The sequence below is a fragment of the Limulus polyphemus genome, unplaced genomic scaffold (genome assembly GCF_000517525.1).
Source record: "Limulus polyphemus unplaced genomic scaffold, Limulus_polyphemus-2.1.2 Scaffold3117, whole genome shotgun sequence".
In the NCBI taxonomy this organism is placed as follows: Eukaryota; Metazoa; Arthropoda; class Merostomata; order Xiphosura; family Limulidae; genus Limulus; species Limulus polyphemus.
In genome coordinates, this window is record NW_013668727.1 from 71,422 (window position 1) to 88,855 (window position 17,434).

Here is a 17,434-nt window from a genome sequence, read left to right on the forward strand (position 1 = left end):
TTGTTTGTTTGTTTGTTTGTACAACTCTCTTTTTAAACATACTTTACAATATTTTAGAATTGTTTATGGGGCAGTTATAACAATTTAGACATACAGTATAAACAATTATATTTAATTTGCTAATTTATTTAATATATATAACAATACAAATGGAAAACTTAAAATTCAACTTTTAATGAGCTAAACATGAATACTTTACATTTTCTTCATTATGGATAATGGTTTACAAAATTTAATTATACAATTACTTCAAGGTAGATGCTTTTTTATTTGCCCTGTGTAAATACAACTGAAATATTTATTCATGTATATTTAAAAACTCCTTTTTACTTCCATAAATAATTATTGGTATAACATTAGTTATATCATTCAGGAACTTTAATTTATTTCAGCCTACAACAAAACAAGCTAGTAAAATTTATAGATTAAATCTTTGATCATAACAAAGAAGGAGTTAATTGTGATTTAGTGTGAAAATCAAAAGAAATACAAACCATGTGAAGCCCATACAGAACCTTGGCCATATCAATAATCCTCTCAACTAGTTGGTCAGCAGTAACTGTCATTGTAGTGTGTGTTGACTTCTTACTACCAAGTTTACTATACAAATAGTGTTGCCAGCTCATATCATCACTAGGATCAATCTGCCAGAAAATAAAATTAACTTTATGTAAAGTTATAAATACACAAAAGTAATGTACCAGCTTGTACCATCAAGAGGATAAATGTGATAGAAACATTACATTTATATATATATATATATATGCTAATATTTACAGCATATGCATGTGCTCAGTGTAAATATGACAAAGAGAAATAGGTATAATTAAACATTACCTTGTCTGGCAGAGTCAGCTGAGTTTTCACATAATCAAATATGTCCGAATCTTGTTCCCTCTACAAAAAATGACAAAAGAAATAATGTTACTTTCCTATTCACATATAAAGCAAGTATTTTATTATGTGCTTTTTAATATTTTTGTTAACTGCATCTCTACTTCTAACAGTTACCTTCAGGAACTTTTCCTTGGCATGTTGGACAAGTTCTTGCTCTCGACCAGCAAAAAGATTCAAACCAACAGGGAGAACACGTTTTAAGCAGGCAACCATCAAGCTGGAAGCCACTTCTTTGTCTTTATCTCTTTTACCATCTCTTCGTTTTTTTACCTGCATAATGGATTATTTAATGTGATTATGAAAACAAAGAATCTTTTGTAATACCTATAAATCTGGTTTATAAATGACTTAAACAAAATTGATAATAATTAGAATTCACTTGCTTTATCTGGTTCACACCATAACAGTTATTGTTCATGAAAATTGGTGATATATATATATATCTAAACCACTACTACATCTTTTATAATCCAGCTGGCCTGATAATCTCTAATATTGGGCAAAAGGCCTAGTTGGCTCTGGATACGGTTGATGTACTGTGATTAATATATTATAAGATATTCTCCTTTGCTTTTTCTCAGAATATGAATGAAAACCAAAACTTCTCTGTCTTTGCTAATGATACACCTTTCATCTAATCAGAGCTTTGTGATAATGATAAGATTTAATCAGCCATATATAATAATTAACACCTACAAATATTTTGCACTAATTACATGTTTTATATACACTTTGCATTGACTACATTTTGATAAAATGTTCATTACTATTATATCAAAGATGATGTGTATATTCCACAAATTCCAACATTATAAAAAAAAATCTTAAACATGTCTTACCTTCTTTGATGATGTGGTGGTATGTTCTGTAGATTGTACAGCAGTTCGTCCTCTACCAGCTGCTGGCATGATCAGTGCCATATTGTCAATTTCATGCTGTGAGATAAAGTTCTGTTCCTCACGCCGGAAATACTGAAATAAACATACTGATCGTGTGAAAACTGAAAGAGACTTAACACACAATAAGTTTTGAACATGTATAGCTAATATTTTAACAATTACTAAAGTGTGAAAAAAATATCTATTTGTAATTACCTGTTAAGGAATGTTGAAATTTTTCTTTTCTTTAAATGAAAGCATATAAGGTTGTAAAATCAGTTTAATATCTTACAGAAAAAAAATTTGAATAACTTTATCAGGATAATTATAAAAAATAAAAGACTGAAGGGTATGTAAAATTATTGATCTTACTACGACAATAAGTAAGTTTAGTAAAGACAGCTAAGGTACTTAAAATCACAAAAAAAACATTAATGTTTCACATAGCAAATATAATAAAGATTTTTACACAAAAGCACAGTTTTCTCAATCTTTACTCAAACTAACATGTAAATAAACTAACTTATTGCTGAAAATGTCACTAACAAGAAATGTACCCAATTGATGAATCAATACATTACAATCATGATGTTTTTTAATTTTGTGTTATTGCATACTCCTATCTAGATAGTATGTTAAATTAGTTACATTGCTTATTATGTTACTTTTAGTTCTGATCTATGTAGTTAGTTTGCTTTAGTCAAAATTTGTTAATAAATAATATAGAAATCTACCTTTGTGTGTCATAACTGTAATAACAATTATCTTATGCTTTTTTCACATTACTTAGTAACTAGAGTGAACTGTTTCGTTATATTTTAAATTAAATCATTTTTGTTGCTGTAAATGTTCATCTTATCTCAAAAACTTTCTTTTAAACATTTACTTCTGCAATGGGTAGAGAACTTACCTGAGAGCGAGACCACAGGTTAAAAATGTGTGCCACATAATTGTAGAGTTGTTCTGCCTCCTTTACGTTATGTTTCAACCAATGTGCCCTACAAGAAGTAAAATCTTTGTTGTTATTCTAAGTAAAATAAAAAGATAGATACTGTGTAAGATAATAAGAATAAAACTAATAAAAGCATGACAATCGCATAAAACTAGTGACTAACTTAAATTAAGACTCATAAGGTAAGCAAAATATCAGTAATATTCAAAAACATATGTCATAAATATAATAATTTCTAGGTGTCATTTATTTTTGTTCTTTTAATCTTACAATTTATTAATTCATCCAAAAGACCATAAAATTCCCTTGAAAAACTAATGGGTAATGTTTATTGCATTTTATGAGTCCAATATTAAAAAGCACATGTTTTTCTATAAGATTAAAAGACCATAAAGTACAGACAATGGCATGCCTTTGCCTTAGTTAGCCAAACATTTTAGAAAAGAATCATTCCTCTGATTAGAAGAATTTTCAAATTATTGCAAGGTATGACAACAGCTTCAAACATAAATTCCATTAATTATCATATATTTGTGAAGATAACTTCCACACAAACAGCAGTGTTAGCACACAGCTGTATCTATTGAATATCATGTGTTTGTAACGCAGAACAAGCATTTGCTTCTCATTAAAATGTTAATAGCCACTAAAAAAGGCACTGATGATATCAAAATGATACAGGTTTTATCATAAAGAAATATAAGCAATATTTTTCAAAACACGTTTTTAAATCTGTTGTGTCCAGTAACTTTATATTTTAACAACTATACAGTTACCACCTCTTTTAAATATTCGTATCTTTAAATCTAATAGATATTATTTATCAGACAGTTACCAATTCTTTCAAATGTTGGTATCTTTAAATCTAATAGATATCATCTGTAAGGCAGTTACCAATTCTTTTAAATGTTGGTATCTTTAAATCTAATAGATATTATTTATCAGGCAGTTACCAATTCTTTCAAATGTTGGTATCTTTAAATCTAATAGATATCATCTATCAGGCAGTTACCAATTCTTTTAAATGTTGGTATCTTTAAATCTAATAGATATTATTTATCAGGCAGTTACCAATTCTTTCAAATGTTGGTATCTTTAAATCTAATAGATATCATCTATCAGGCAGTTACCAGTTCTTTTAAATGTTGGTATCCTTAAATATGTTAGTACATTTAAATTCAATAGATATCATCCATCAAACAGTTATTAATTCTTTTAAATGTTGGTGTCTTTAAATCTAATAGATATCATCTATCAGATAGTTATTAAATATAAAGATTGTACAAACATTTTCCAAACTCTAAACTACAAAGAATATAACAAACTTGGCTTTCTTGGTAATCTACAAATAAAAATTAAAATACTTTTAAAAATGATGAGATGAAGAAGTAAAACTTAGTAAAAAATGTAGGTTTTGAACTAAATAAAGAGAAACTTCTGATTATTTCACTCACCTCTGAAGATCCACATATTTTATCAAAAGAGGAAAGAAGGCATATATATCTCTAACAAGTAGAGAAAATTCCTGTAAGAAATTAAAATGTTTGATTTTTTTATCTCGACATCTTTCAAGATGAGATAAAACAATTCAATCACTGGAGAAAAAAAATCTTGAATTTAAAAACAAAATTATCATAAATTTTAAAACTTGCCATTCTAGCTGTCTGAATTTTTTTGTCTTTTCTTACAGTTTTCACCCTAATGGTAATTACTTAGAACCAAAGTACTTTATGTATGTTATTCAATTTAAATCCAGAGCTCTACCTCAGGGTCAGCCCATGTACCAAGTACTTCAATACTCTTACATGTTGGAATCTGTTTCACACTTCATTTTATAAAGAGTTAGGAACCGTAAACATTGATTTTTAGTTACTCTGGTTACCACATTAGTTACTCTGATTGACTTATGAACTAGCAAAATTGATTGTTAGTTACCCTGGTTACCACATTAATAACTTTGACTGACTTATGAACCAGAAACATTGATTGTTAATTACCCTGGTTACCACATTATTTACTATGAGTGATTTATAAATTAGCAACGTTGATTGTTAGTTACTCTGGTTACCACATTAATTACCCTGACTGATTTATAAATCAGCAACATTGACTGTAAGTTACACTAGTAACCACATTAATAACTCTGACTAACTTATGAACCAGTAATATTGATTATTGGTTACTCTAACTGATGACATTTTAATATTATGTACCTCTTGAAGCTGTCCCTCAACTTGAGACGTGTCATCAGTAGAAGACTTAAGATAGCCTCTCATTAGTTCCTCCTTGTGAAAAACAGCTTCTGCACGTGTAAAGATCTTTTCTGCTAGTGGTAGAACTGGTTCTTCCAACAGTGTTTCAGCAGAGTTGATGATGATCTGACCAGCATTAGCTAAATAAATTACAAGTTAGCATGGTAACATTATTTTTTTTTAGCTTAAACAGAAAATTATTTAATTAGAGAACAAAGATGAACAATTTATAAAAATAACAAAATTACACATATCTACAGATTAATTTTTCAACAGAAACTCATACACAAATAACCCACTTATTTGGAGAAGAGGGTTCTTCATGTATTTCCATGAAATATAAAATCTTAACCTACCAGCAATACTAATCATCCAGGGAGCACCTTCTGTCCCAATTTGATTCCTAATAAGGTTAAGTACATTCTTCAGGAGATTGTTGAGATGCTCACTTGTTACCATGGTAACATGGTTGCTGAAATAAGGATGGACGTTAGTTATACAGAAGAACAAGCAAATGTATATGCAAAGACACACAAACACAGATTCTGACTTGAAATAATTAGAACATTATTCCAATAAGGCTGATAATAAATCACACATCGCTGACATAAGACATTATATAACATAACAAAACACAGTATTTGATAACATATACACAGTAGTACTCTATGGCTTATCTGTATTTCAAAGTATTATACCATGTGACAGTTACAGATATGAAGTTATGAGGGGAGATATTATAAGAAGGGTGAAAAAAAGGATTATTCAAAATCATGCAAATGGTAAAAGTTTACATAATATCCAATTAAAAAGACACAAACTTAAATTTCCAAAAGTTTTGAAAATGCAAGTGAATATTTATTTAAAGCCCAAGACACTCACTAGCATTCAACAATGTTTATTTGGTATAAAAAATGTGCATTGATTAAGAATGTCTTACCCTGTTGTTAAGTTCACATTATCAGGTCCTTGATTCCACCAGAAAGGTAGATAACTATAGAAAAAAATCATAACTATTTAAGTGGAACAATGGATATATACGTTTAAATGCTATAGAACTGCTTGCTTATAAAACTTGTGTAAATGCTGTGGCAAAATTATTAAAAATTAGAAGCACAGTTTGAGTATCCAAATTAATATTTTCAAGGCTCTTTAAGCCTTCCTTTAAACCCACAATCTAGAAATTTACAGAAATGGACATACACACACATATACTAGACTGGCTTTGCCATGCTAAAATATTGAGATAGTTCAGGCATTACTCTTAAAAAATTTTCTTACTTTTGTACAAAACGAATTCTATTAAAAATTAGTATAATTATCAGTTACCTTTATATGCTAAGAAATCAGTTATCTTAACTACTGAAACAACAATCACAGATAAAATAGTTTAAACATTACCCATATTCAACATCACTATATGCTTCTTTGATAGATTGTTTAGGCAGAGTATTCATGATGAAACTTTGTAGAATGGACAGCAACTGCCTGTTATAGAGACACAAGTGCAGAGAATGATGTTTTGAAAGTCTTCTGCTTTTCGTCTTCAGGTCAGTGTGCATATGGTGTTGTTGGTCTTTATAGTATTCTGATGGATTGTGGAGAGCTTGTTATAATTGGTATATCTCTGTTTCTGATTGGAGGAGAGATTTCCTGTAGATTCAACCAATGATAGCCACAGTTTACTGACCTCTAATACGGAATCTCTGTTTAGTGAAGGTTTTATTGTGTTAACAAAGATTACAAATTAGAGGTGAGTAACCTGTGGCTACCATTGGTTGAATCTACAGAAAATCTCTCCTCCAATCAGAAACATGGATAAACCAACTAACTGTAACACATTCTCCACAATCCACCAGAATACTATTAAGAACAACAACGCCATACGCACACTGACCTGAAGACGAAAGGCGGAAGACTTTTGAAACGTCATCCTCTACACTTGTGTCTCTATAACAGGCTGTTATAGCAGTTGCTGTCCATTCTACAAAGTTTCATCATCACTATATGCTTTTATTATAGTCCAGTGAATGTTTACCACAATAAATTTAATACTGAAAAAAAAAAAAGATAGATTAATAGAATTACTTGATATGAACTTTTTGTACCCCTCTTCTGAAGAAAAAACATCACTAACCTGCATAACATGGGCAACATGACATCAATAATATGAGGAGCATCCAAATACTTGGAACCACTGTTCACAAATTTGTCCACCTGCTGCATAATATCCTCAACAGTTGGCATGCTAGTTTCTAAATCTGCCATCACAGCTATATGTAATCAAATATAGATATATATATGTTTTAATATACCACATGATCAGAGAGGTTTGTTAGCATCCAGTGTTTCTTATCTAAAAACCTAAACAACAAAATAAGTAACTTGAAATCACTTTTAGCTATGTACAGTCTTTCCTGATGCAACAAGGCACGAGTTCCACATCACATAATTAATGAAATAAAACATGGGTAGTCTTGATGTTCTTCTTTAATATACAGGAACTACTGGTAATCCTACAGCATTTCAACTAAGTCTGTGATAGTGTTAATCTTGGGACTTACTGGTTCCAGTCAACTTGTTCTCGTTACACACAACTGAATATGTCTAGTTAAACAAGTGTATACCTCTTCATTATAAGAAGTACATGATCTGGAACATGCTTAGAGTAAATGTTAATTTATACTTATGTACAGTATAAGATGGCTTGAACACAAGTACACTGGTAAGGACTTAAACCTGTGTACAGTAAATTATTACTTAAACACATGTATACCAGTAAGAACCTAAACAAATATATAGTAAATGATGACTGAAATACAAGCATGTATTGTTTACAGTTATTAAAGTCTTAACTTTTGCATCAAGGGAATGCTCCTGAAGACACCCATAATGATTATGTTTAACACAACTTATCTACTGTCGTGTATAATTACAAGTATTACAGCTTTACCTTGTGCTTCAAGGGAATGCTCCTGAAGACGTCCATGAATAGAGTATTTATTATGCTTATTCAAATGTGGTTCCATGAATGCAACAGGAAAAGTACTAGCCATTGCTCCCAGACAGTTTCCAATTGCTGGGCGATGCCTGTAGTAGATTATGAAAATAATTCCATGAATAATCTGATCAAAGTATATAACTAATTACAAAACATGCCAGCACTCATGGAGAATTTAAATAAGTTCTTGTACAGAATTAATAATTTTTAAGATCAACTTTGACACTGTTAAGATATGTCATTTTTACATATTTGTAATAATGACTTGGGCAGATGTACTTAATCACTCGGTGAGTCTTTTTTGTAACATTTATCCATTATACATCTGTGTAAATGTTAATTTTCTGAGAAAGTTGAACAAAAAATATATTCCATAATTTTCTGCATATAATATGCATACTTTTAACTAAAAGTTTATCTAGAAGTTAGGGTGCATATAATATATGGTAACGAATCAATTTTTTTCTACACCTAGCCCAAACCATTTTTTCAGACATGTGTTGTGAACGATAATGCATACTTACTAGGAAAAGTGCATTTCATTGGTATGTCTAATTAATTCTCTCTGTTTCTAAAGCATAAATGAGAAATGTCTCCCATTTCCATTCATTTTTAGTATCATTAAACATGACTTTTGGAATAAAATGATCAAGAAGTTAAGTCTTGAGATTTTTAAGATTTATTTACATGCACAATTAAAAATGTTTGGAAATACAAAACTAGTTATCTCGACATTACATTTGATATTCAAAACTAGAAATTGTTTTTGGTGAAATCTTCAAATTCTGAGTGCAACTCACTGTCCTTGAATGGTTGGTGCAACTTTCTACATAGCAAGTGTTTAGCAATTTTATAGATACCCTAACATTTATTTGCCGGCCATGATTGCAAAGGTAGCCAGCATTACAGCAAACACAGAATTAGACATTATACAAACACTCTAACATTCTTGTCATCAAAGGGTTACTTTGACTGCATTATTGTAAAAATCTTGGTGTGTATTATTCATGTTGATAAGACAAATTTGACTCTGTTCATGAAGATTAGAGTGTGTATTAAATTCAGAAAATTATGGTAAATGTCCTATGAATTACAAACATTTTAAAATCACATATAATATTCCACATCACTTTTGTTGTAACTGTTCTTACATTCTTCAGTCAAAATAAATAGATAAGTAAACTGTACAGGACCACCACTCTCAAAATAATACATAAAAGCATACCTCCCAGTACACATGTGATTTAGGAAAAATGTGTAGCAAGTGTGGAGTACGAGTAAAAGTATAGTAAATTTTGACTTAAGTGCATATAAACTAATTAAAGATCTAAACACGTACAGTAAGTGAGGTCTTTACTTTTGCCTCTTTCTTATAATGACTAAACGAGGACTGGAACACAAGTATAATAAGGGTACATCTCTTCTTTATTGTGAATAAATGACGGAAGAGCATTAACACAGTAAATGATGACTTAAGCACACATGTACAAGTGTGTAACTCTTCCCTATACTAAGTAAACAATGGAGGAACATATTTACAGTAAGTTTCCATGTGTAAAAAGTTCAGAAAATTCATGTTTGATACAAATAACATCCAGTTTCTTGAGGTATAATGTTATTCGGCTTCTTTATGAAGCCGACAAAAACATAACCCTACAATTTTTTGATTACCTCCTAAGAAACAATTTTTTAGGTTTTCAGCCCTATAAAATGTATTTTAACTATTCTGTAATTATGAATGGAATTGAATTCCACCAAAACATTTTAAAAATAATTTCTTGACTTCTTCCAAGTCTTTGAGTTACTTAAGTTTTATAGCTTTGTATACCGATTATACATACTGCAATGATTTTAAAATTTCTAGTTTACTAGTACACTGCAGGTTGTTTTAAAACTGTTCAATATTCAAGACTATGTATATTTTAAACAATGAGTTCTTGAGGAATGGTTAAGATCAGGATATAACTTGAAACTCGCAAGTTAAGATGGGTGACTCAAACTAACCTCATACTATATAGTTCAGAACTGAAATAATATTAGGGTTAGAGTTTCCTATGGATGGCTTCTGCTTTAGTATAAAAGAATACTCAAACTAACTCAATACTGTACACTTTAGTATTGAAACACTATGATATATTGGCATACCATGTGTTTTTACCTTCTTACAATAGACTTTTTCAAGACTTGTTATTCTGAGAAAGTTCAATTTTTACATAACATGTAGTCTAGAGAGTCATTAATTTGATTTCATTCTAGTAACCTATGTTTTTGTCATCCTTTTGAGATCACAGTTTATCTGCTTATGACTAATATGTAGTATAGCTGTAAAGCTGCACATTCTGCATGGATGTGGACAGCTGGTCTTCCAATGGTAGATCAGGTTATGAATTGAGGTTACAACCTCCCTTTTGTTTGAATGAAAATGACCAATACACGAGTCGTGCTAGTTGATCTGGGTAAGTCTGACATTACCAATTTACTTTTGTAATTTAAGGTTTACTTAGTCTGGAATAGCATCTCAACCACAGAAGTTTGGAAAGAAAGTGTGTTTACAATCCAGTAAAAAATGACCATTCATTATCCATAAGCATGTACACACACTATGTTTCTGTACACTGAGTAAATACTGCAACTTGTGGAGAAGGTCTGTCGACTGTGGGCCAATTTGGCTCAAACCAAAAAATCACCCTGGTTAAGGTTTGCGAAACCATTAGAGTGACCACTGGGCTGGCCAATCGACAGATAAATGCCACATTGGAGAATCAGTTGATGGGGTTGAAAAGAGAGCAACAGATGTCAGGCCTCACAGCTAATCTGGTTAAGTGTATATTCTATATGTATCGTTTGTTTCTTTTGGAATTTTATGCAAAGCTACTTGAGGGCTATCTGCACTAGTTGTCCCTAGATGGAAGGCAGCTAATAAACATCACCAATTGCCAACTCTTGGGTTACTCTTTTACCAACAAAAAGTGGGATTGAGTGTAACACGATAACATCCCCATGGCTGATGGGACAGAGATTGTGAGTTAAGCACCCTAACCACTAGGCTATATTTTATACATATCTACAAGTTATTTTTTTTCTTATTGTTCACTTTTGCTTATGTATTAATTTCACCTGTTTGTGGATGCTTGTGTGAATTACTTAGAACATATATAGTTAGATCCTTTTACTTTTATGTATTTTTGCTTATTATTGTCATTCATACAGTTTCCTTTCTTGGTACTTTTCACATACACCTTTATGTCTTTTAATGGTTGTTAAAAGGTTGTGCTATGTTTAGGGAACTTTGAATTAACTTTATATGTACTTAAAGGAAAATTTTGTGTCTTAATGTATATTTTAAAAGGATTAAATTAATATTTGTCACTCCTGAATGATTCATTTTGTCTTGTTTTAAATTTTGTCCCACTATGTAGTATTTGAAATTTCACTAATAAAAGATGATTCTCGAGTCATGTTTGTAATCTGTGTTGAAGAGTATTGCTTCCAATTTGTATTTGATGTTAAAGAATAAAAATGTTTTTTCATTATGACTTATGTATCTTATCATGCTGAAGTACTGTCAGTGTTATCAAATTTTATTTATAATTTCTTTGTGACTATTTCTAATTAATCCGTGCTGAAGTTCTTTTATTGGGAGGTTATCAGGAAATTACGACTTTTTGTTAAAGGGCTTTTACTGTGAGGTTGTGTGTATTGAAATATGGTTTTGTGTTTCATATAATGTTTAATTTGCAGTTGTAATTGTTATCTATGTTAAAGGATGATTATCATGTATCATATGATTCTATAATTAACTTTGTTCAAGAGATTTTCAATGTGTAATGCATCGTCATTAAATGGTTTAGTATGTTTATTACGATACTTGTTAAAAGTTCTTTTGATTATATAATGCATATGCATTGTAATTTCATTATTAAAGAGTTTGACAATGTATTGTGTTTCTTTGTTAAAGGGTTGTGTGTCTATATAGTTTACAAGCATTTACAGGGGTCAGAGAAAGTTACAGTCTGTGTACAGATTTAATGGTTTCAAGATTTAAAATTAATTGTTGACTTGAGGACAAGCCTGAAGTAAGTGGGGAAGGAAAAGTTTGAAATATCTACATTCTTGTTTTACTACAGAAGTTTTTAAAATTTGTTAGGTATTCTGAGTTTGTTCAATTTTCACATAACCCGTGGTTAAAAACGTCATTAAGTTGTTTTTTTATAGCAACCTCTATTCTTTATAGTCTCTTGAGATAACGCTTGGTTTGCTCATGAATGATGTGGCTGTAAAGCTGTACATCATGGTTTTGTCATTAAGTTGTTTTTTTATAGCAACCTCTATTCTTTATAGTCTCTTGAGATAACGCTTGGTTTGCTCATGAATGATGTGGCTGTAAAGCTGTACATTATGCATGGTTTTGTTTTGAATTTCGTGCAATGCTACACTAGGGCTATCTGCCCTAGCCGTCCCTAATTTAGCAGTGTAAGACTAGAGGGAAGGCAGCTAGTCATCACCATCCATCGCCAACTCTTGGGTTACTCTTTTACCAATGAGTAGTTGGATTGACCATCGCATTATAATGCCCCCACAGCTGAAAGGGTGAACATGTTTGGTGTGACGGGGATTCGAACCCGCGACCCACAGATTACGAGTCAAGCGCTCTAACCACCTGGCCATCATTGTGCATGGATGTCAACAGCAGTGTCCTCCATTAACAGTTGAGTTAATAGCTTTATTTAAATGTAAACCATCCATTCCAAAAAGCACCTTTTTCCCACTGAACTGATCCCATAAATCCAACCAGTCAACCTGCTCTTTCTTACATATTAACTTAAGGCTAGAATTTAGCCTTAGTGACATACTTATAATTTCATTCCTACAGTTAAGTTCTGGCAGTATCCCTGAAAGAATACTGCATCTTTTGCATGCAAAAACTTAATTTATAGTGTAAACCTTCAGTATTAACAAGGGAGATCCCATGTCAACAGAATCCCAATAATGTTACTGGCTCCTAGCATCAGCATGGAGATGAAGCCTCCACCCCAGAAGTGGTTGAGCAGCCACCAACCAACCAGTCCTTTAACTGGCCCCAGTGGCAGGGTGATGTATCAAAGTTACAACTTCCTTATGTTATAATGGGAATGACCAATCATAGGGTAGCACCATTCACTTTGGGTAATGTAAAGTTTAGTCAGTCTGGAACAGTAGCTCAAACAAAGCAGTTTAGAATGAAGATATTCACAATTTAACAAAAGTAACTGTCTGCAAGCAAGTACACACTCTGTGATTATGAATATCAAATAAAGATCATTCATTGTATTTTTGTACTGTTGTGTTCATTCTCTTTATTTAGTTCTCACAAACTCACTTACTTAAGGAACTCAGAATTACTTTGTGATACGTATTTTGTGAAACATTCCATTATTTTGCAGACCTATCTTGTGGCTCTGATGAAAATCAGTTCAACCTGAGAATACCACAATATTATCAGGGCTGGAATTTTCTATGGTTGGCTACCACCTTGATTTAAAATGTCTTTAACACAGAAGCCAATAAAGCCTACTTGAAATTAAGATAGAAAACATCCATACAAAATTCTAAACATACCATGTTTATGCAGCATGGAATTTCAAATAAACAATACTGCAGAACCAGTGATTTTAGTCAAAATGTTTTAGATACATTTTAAGTATATATTTTAAGAAACGTCCATGATTATAGTATTAAATTATATAGCAACTGGAATATTTTTATCTGGTAATTCATTCCATGGAAACCTTATAAACCATCTGTTGATAACCTTCCAACAAATTAAAAGTTTAAAATATTTATTACTAATCTCTACTCGTTACTAAAAACATATCGATAAAAATATGTAAGTTATACAAACAAACTTTATAATGTGAAAACAATATTCACATTAGTTGGACAGACAACCGAGTATCTTGTCTTGTTTATTTATGTCAGAAAATACAAAAAAAAACCACCTCATAAACCTTTTTTCATTTTAATAAGTATGTGCAATGCCTTACATAAACTAATATTTTTTCTTTAATATTACCACACGTAAGTCATTGTTACAGATAATGAACAAATCTATCCTAGTAATTAGCTTGCAGGATTATCTTCATAGCCTTTTTATTCTAATTTTAATTATAAAATTAAAAACAGGAATAGAACAGTATTCAAACGGTACCTGTCAATTTCAGCCTTGACAAATTTCCTATACACGTCAAAATAAAAATAAAATATCTGATTAAAACAAAACAAAAAATAAAAGAATATATGATAAAAAAATAACAAAAAATTTAAAAACATATTAAAAATAAACATAAGATAAACAAAAGTTTTTTTATTTTCAAACTTAGGAAAATAAGAAGATAGTATTGATTTTCAAAGTTTAATTTGTTGTTTTTTTCAAAAATGCATTCATTTGCAAAACATACTAATACCACAAATTATTTTTATAACAGTCTCACATTAGATTCAAAACTGTTTTAATAGTAGTGGCTATAAAAAATTACATATATATATAAAATAAAAAAATAATAAAATTTAGAAATCAATATAATCTAAACATGCATAACTAAACATAAGTAATTCATATCTACTACACATCTTTTCAGTTTTATCCTCTTAAAATCAGACAGTATATCTAATTCTTTTGCATGAGGATGGTGTTCATTACCTGTCACCAGCCAGTTCTGGGTTTGTTCCAAGAATGTACAAGCTGTTCAGGATTTTGTAGCAAGCAACCTGGATGTCATCCACTGGTGGAATAAAAGAGGTTTAACTTATTTTTCGAAAATTTCTTGTTTTATCTTGTGGTGTAAGTAATATCTGATTAAAACATTTTACATGTACAAAAAAAACAAGTTAGAAAAAAGGGCTCAACCAGATAAATTTGTGATAAACCAAGTATTCCTCATTTATTTCTTGTTTAACTTGCCAATAAATTTTGCATTACATCTTTAATGGCAAATTATTTTGAAATAACTTAAAAATAAGATACCTCCTAAAGTTGGATTCAAACCCCACCTGTCAGGGGAAACTATCAACACAGATGCAGCATCTTAGGCAACTCCACCATTCAATAATTTCAGTTTTTCCATATGACCTTTAGACCCTTTAGTCATCATTTTTAATCTGATTTAGTAGAAAGCAATTTGCCATTAAAATTATCAAAAAAACATTTACAAAAAATACTAATATATGTGCTACAGTTATCAATAGTCCCTAGTTCAGGAATTGTGTTTTGTGTTGGTCGTCCATTATTTTTGACAGCTTATTTCTCTTAATATAAAATAGATATGAAACTACTTTTTGTAACGTAATGTAAAAGTATTTAGGTCTGTTCAGAAACATAAGGAAAGTGACATTTTGGCATTTGGAACAGCTGTGGCAACCTCAGATTAAGCCAAAAGCTCGGTCCTTTATATAATATCATGGTAATACCACACCTCTAGATTTGACAAAGGTTCAAGATATTTCTTTGCTTTTTTTTTCATACAAAACTTCTGTTTTATCTAGAAATAAGGTCACTGTTAAAAAAAACATTTTTTTTCAAGTTTGAATAATAATCCTTTGTTCTTTATATGTTGTTTATCTTAAGATACTAAGTTATTTGAAGTGATTAAAGAATAAATTTATTTTAGTTTTTCTCAGTCATTAACCTCATTCTTTTTTAAGTGACTGAAGAACAATTGTATTTATTTCTTTCGACTTTACTGTAGAATTAGATTATTGAAATAGAGTCTGATGTATGTAAGAACTATGACAGATTTACTTTTGTATTATGTTACTCTTTTTTTTTGCAAAGAATTTAAAGCACCAATAAATAAGAGTTATTTAACCCTTGCAGACATTCTTGGAAAGAACACTTACATAGCAAATCACTTCCAAATTCACAAGCTGCTAAATGATCAAACATGGATGTTAGAACTGGCAGGAGGACAAGCTGGACATAATTTAATGATGATGAGGTTTTTAATGTAGTTCCACGTAAGTGGCTATACTTTCCCTGTCGTAGATTGATCACAGTTTGAGCAAGATCTTCAGCTGAATTGTTAAAGAATGTCAGCATTGATGTTTTTACAAAGTCTGGACAATTCTTGGTGATGGTTCTAAAAAACAAAAATTATATTAATAAAAGAATAACCTACAAATCTTTCTTTCAAGTTTTTTTAAGACTAATGTTCAAAACTCCTTATTACTTAACAAAAGCTTTAAGTACTTTAATGAGATAGATGCATTTGGAAAAATTTTCAAGCGTTCCCTTACAACTACATATATATCCCCTTAAGACCACTAGACCGAGCATTATTCAAGTAGACATGAAACTGATGGAGAATGGAAGCATTGAAAGAGTTGTAAGTTGTTCAGTCATTTCACTAGGCTTGGATAATGAGCTTAAAATAATAGTTGGTGTTTTTTCTCCAAACGTTAAAGTATAGAGTGTTCTAGTTACAGATAACATACACAATAGTTACAAGTATTGGTTAAATGTAAAGAAAGTTTGTAGACTATGGAAAAATATTCAAACAGAGTCATGTTTTATTGTCTTTTACTAACATTATATTTACTTATTTACTCAATGTAACCAACATTTTGGGCTTTTCATTAATATATCTCATCATGTGGTGACATGAATTGAATTCTTATTCTACATTTTAAGACATCTTTTGTAGTATACCTGTTTCTGAAAGTTGAATTTTTTTGTTAAAACTTTTTCATGTAATCATGAAATATTTTGACGGCTGTAATTTTGCTTTATAAAATTAAATCTCCTAAATACCCAATATGCCCCTCAAAATGTAATATTTCAAGCTTAAAGAGTCCATATGCATCTTGAAGCATACTAAACATCATAGAATATTTTTCCTAGTTATATTTTCCCAACAAAACAAAAACAAACCTTGCATCAGTTGCTCGTATCAGGACTTGCAGACAACGAACAGAAATACGAGCTTCACTTCCAAAAACACTAAGTTTTGCTCGTAGCAATGAAGCCAGCTTGCAGAATAAACTATAAGAAATATAATAATTTTTAAAATTTATTAAACAAGTAATCTCACTTATGTCTAAGTAAACAAAAGATGCCATTAATTTTGTTCAAAATTTTAATTAATATTTTGCCTTTATTAAAGATAACCAGTGAAGTATACCAACAAATTACTTTGACATGACAAATATTTTGTTATACAAGTAGTTAACATGTGTAAAGGTACAGAAAACAGCAGTGAACGGTAAAACTGAAACATGTGGGTTAATTTTGAAATATTAGGCTATTTTAATCACATATTATATATTCAGAACTTTTGTTATTTGCAAAATATTAATACATTATCATTGTTAAATGTTCAATCGAACATCAATATTCAACAACCAGAGGTTTTGTGCACATAGCAGGAAATGTAAACTTTTTTGGGTGGTGTGTGTGTGTGTGTGTGTGTGTGTGTGTGTA

At 30.5% G+C, this 17,434-nt stretch overlaps 1 protein-coding gene across 1 annotated transcript in view; it reads right to left on the reverse strand.

Moving 5' to 3' along the window:
- Nucleotides 1–17,434, reverse strand: part of LOC106468694 (ryanodine receptor-like) — a gene marked incomplete at its 5' end in the record, with an annotated part of 134,442 nt that overhangs the window by 70,670 nt on the left and 46,338 nt on the right. The window contains 15 exons of the mRNA XM_022397055.1: nucleotides 495–644; nucleotides 838–897; nucleotides 1,012–1,167; nucleotides 1,737–1,868; nucleotides 2,686–2,773; nucleotides 4,182–4,252; nucleotides 4,941–5,119; nucleotides 5,336–5,451; nucleotides 5,920–5,973; nucleotides 7,117–7,252; nucleotides 7,933–8,069; nucleotides 14,168–14,194; nucleotides 14,660–14,741; nucleotides 15,856–16,094; nucleotides 16,886–16,996. Of these exons, the coding sequence (XP_022252763.1) occupies nucleotides 495–644; nucleotides 838–897; nucleotides 1,012–1,167; nucleotides 1,737–1,868; nucleotides 2,686–2,773; nucleotides 4,182–4,252; nucleotides 4,941–5,119; nucleotides 5,336–5,451; nucleotides 5,920–5,973; nucleotides 7,117–7,252; nucleotides 7,933–8,069; nucleotides 14,168–14,194; nucleotides 14,660–14,741; nucleotides 15,856–16,094; nucleotides 16,886–16,996 (1,738 nt within the window). The remainder of the gene's footprint in view (nucleotides 1–494; nucleotides 645–837; nucleotides 898–1,011; nucleotides 1,168–1,736; nucleotides 1,869–2,685; nucleotides 2,774–4,181; nucleotides 4,253–4,940; nucleotides 5,120–5,335; nucleotides 5,452–5,919; nucleotides 5,974–7,116; nucleotides 7,253–7,932; nucleotides 8,070–14,167; nucleotides 14,195–14,659; nucleotides 14,742–15,855; nucleotides 16,095–16,885; nucleotides 16,997–17,434) is intronic.